Source organism: Stegastes partitus, unplaced genomic scaffold (genome assembly GCF_000690725.1).
Source record: "Stegastes partitus isolate 25-593 unplaced genomic scaffold, Stegastes_partitus-1.0.2 Scaffold917, whole genome shotgun sequence".
Taxonomy (NCBI): Eukaryota; Metazoa; Chordata; class Actinopteri; family Pomacentridae; genus Stegastes; species Stegastes partitus.
This window is the reverse complement of record NW_007578648.1, coordinates 7,371-9,640: the sequence shown is the minus strand read 5'-3', so window position 1 is coordinate 9,640 and position 2,270 is coordinate 7,371. Positions and strand designations below refer to the sequence as shown.

The following is a 2,270-nucleotide window of genomic DNA, read 5'->3' as shown; positions in this document are numbered from 1 at the left end:
GATGCAGCTGGTCAGACTGTCGATGTTCTCCCCGTGGTCCTCGCAGAACACATCCCACACCGTGGTGTCGAAGCAGTCTTTCAGTGTCTCCACTGACTCCTCAGACCAGATCTTCTTGGTGTGGGTGGACGCTGGCTGTCTGTGTACAAGAGGCTTGTACACGGGGAGAAGATGCACCAGGTCATGGTCAGGAAGCAGCAGCTTGTGTTTCGCTGTTTGCTGTTTTTATTTCAGAGTAATGGAGACGTTGTTTCTGGAAAGAGGTGGTGCTGTTGAGGAAGTTACTCGGCTGATAGAAACAGGTTCCTACAGCGTTCACCACAATTATTTAGAATTTTAAAAAAAAGAAAAACTTTAATGCCAATTGTTACATCCAGCCTCTAGGATCAGCTGGATTTAACAACAACAACAACAAAAAAAGATGGAAATGCTTAGTCACGTAAATGAACATAACAGAACAGTGACAATACAAAAGAAGATGGTGGATGCTGCTACAAATCAAAGAACCAAACGAAGGCTAACAGAGTATTGAAAGCTACCAAACAAAACTAAACTCAACTCTATAGCCAAACTGTAAACCTAATAGCAACATCCACACATAACAACAGAAACGAAAACAAACTAGTGCCTCAAAACACACAATATGAAGAACACAAGACACGAGTAACTTCTACACAAAGTGTTGCAGCTGCTAACAGGAGTCAGTCTCCACTAAGACTCTCACATTGAGTTAGCAGCTGCCAACAGAAGTTACATTTCCACAAATGGAGCGGCACCAGGATGGACTGTTCACTCTGAATCCCAGCCAGTCCTGACTGAGGGTGCTGGTTGCTTTTATAGCCAGGTGTGGTGATTGCTGAGGTGTAGGAGGAGGAGTGGTGGTCCTATCAGATGTAACTGGAGGCAGGAAGAACAAGGCTGAGAGTAGGTGGGGAGCTCCAGGGCAATCATTGCTGATGTCTGGCAGGTGTGGTTCTGGATCTTCAGCTGGGCCTCACAAGTCCACCACATATGACGGCTCAAACACCACGGGCCGTAGCACCGATCAAAAAGTGATGAGTTCTGGCTGTGTAATTAATAATATTATCATTAATCAGGTAAAATGATTTGGACACAATTTCAACCAAACACATGCAGAAAAAAAAAAGAACAAAGACGAGCTGATGTCGGTGTGTAGCAGCAGGCAACAGAAGGCTTTTTAGACCTTGAAACAGCTGCTGTTTTGGGCCAATTACTGCCTAATTTCGCAAACTTCTTTTTTTAAAGCTTCATGTTTTGATCATCACAGAACCACGGTGGCTTAAACTGTAGAAGACAGCATTCAGCTGGAAATCATAAATTAGCCGTATTATTAATTGCCATGAAAATGAAGGACGTTGAATTTTATTTGATTAAAGGAGAAAACAGTTTTTCTTGTTGCAGCGAGTTCAGTGGTTTGTAATGTACACGTGGTTCTAAAGTAGAAGAGGTTTTAATTAGTCCCAAAGCAACAGTGATACGACCCCTGTTTATGTGATATTAAACTTTATTTTGGTTAATAAGGTTATTTTTACATTTAAACAAATCAGCGTCGGACACCAGGGAGCACAAACACTGTTTAATAGGGTTTAAGGTGGAAAACATCCAACTCTTCTGAGCACCGTTCAAGACCTGCAGACACCTTGTATTCAGTGATGCTGTTTTTAATATTATCCCCGTCACTGTGGGACAAAACCACCAGCCCGATCATTTTAATGACAGCGCTGGCCGCCCTGCATGCAGGTGTTTCATCAAAACATCACGATTTTAAAGTGACTCTGTTGCTGCATCCTTGGTTTAGCTTCACCCACAGCAACTGTAATCAAAGAAATAAAAATAAGCTAAAGGTTGTTTGTTTTTCCTCCTATAATGAGGGGCAGCTAGAGTCTGGAAACCTTTTTTAATTGCATCTGTGACTCGTGAATTAACAGATCGAAGCCAGTTCATGTATCATTTGTGTAACTTGTGTGTTTGATTGTACATTGTGGTCAGCAGCTTCCAAATGTGATCGGCTGTCTGCGGTGTCTTGTTCTCTGTTGGCAGATGTGATCAGGAGAACAGGAAGCGTTGCGGGGAGGAGGACTGTTTCAGAGAGAGGCAGCAGGGTCGCAGCTCGACTCTCATCGCCGCCACAAGTCCTCCATGGAGCTCAGAGCAGCGACGTCCAGCTGACTGAGCTGAACTCAGGACGGGCTCTTTATAAACTGGGTAACGCTGCTTGATTTGTAAAGTTTTATCTTCAAGATGGAGTC

The 2,270-nt window shown here is 43.5% G+C and overlaps 1 protein-coding gene across 1 annotated transcript in view; it reads left to right on the top strand.

Moving 5' to 3' along the window:
* Positions 1 to 2,270, top strand: part of wdr73 (WD repeat domain 73) — a 16,018-nt gene that overhangs the window by 6,519 nt on the left and 7,229 nt on the right. Inside the window, exon 6 of the mRNA XM_008293866.1 lies at positions 2,062 to 2,226. Within this exon, the coding sequence (XP_008292088.1) occupies positions 2,062 to 2,226 (165 nt within the window). The remainder of the gene's footprint in view (positions 1 to 2,061; positions 2,227 to 2,270) is intronic.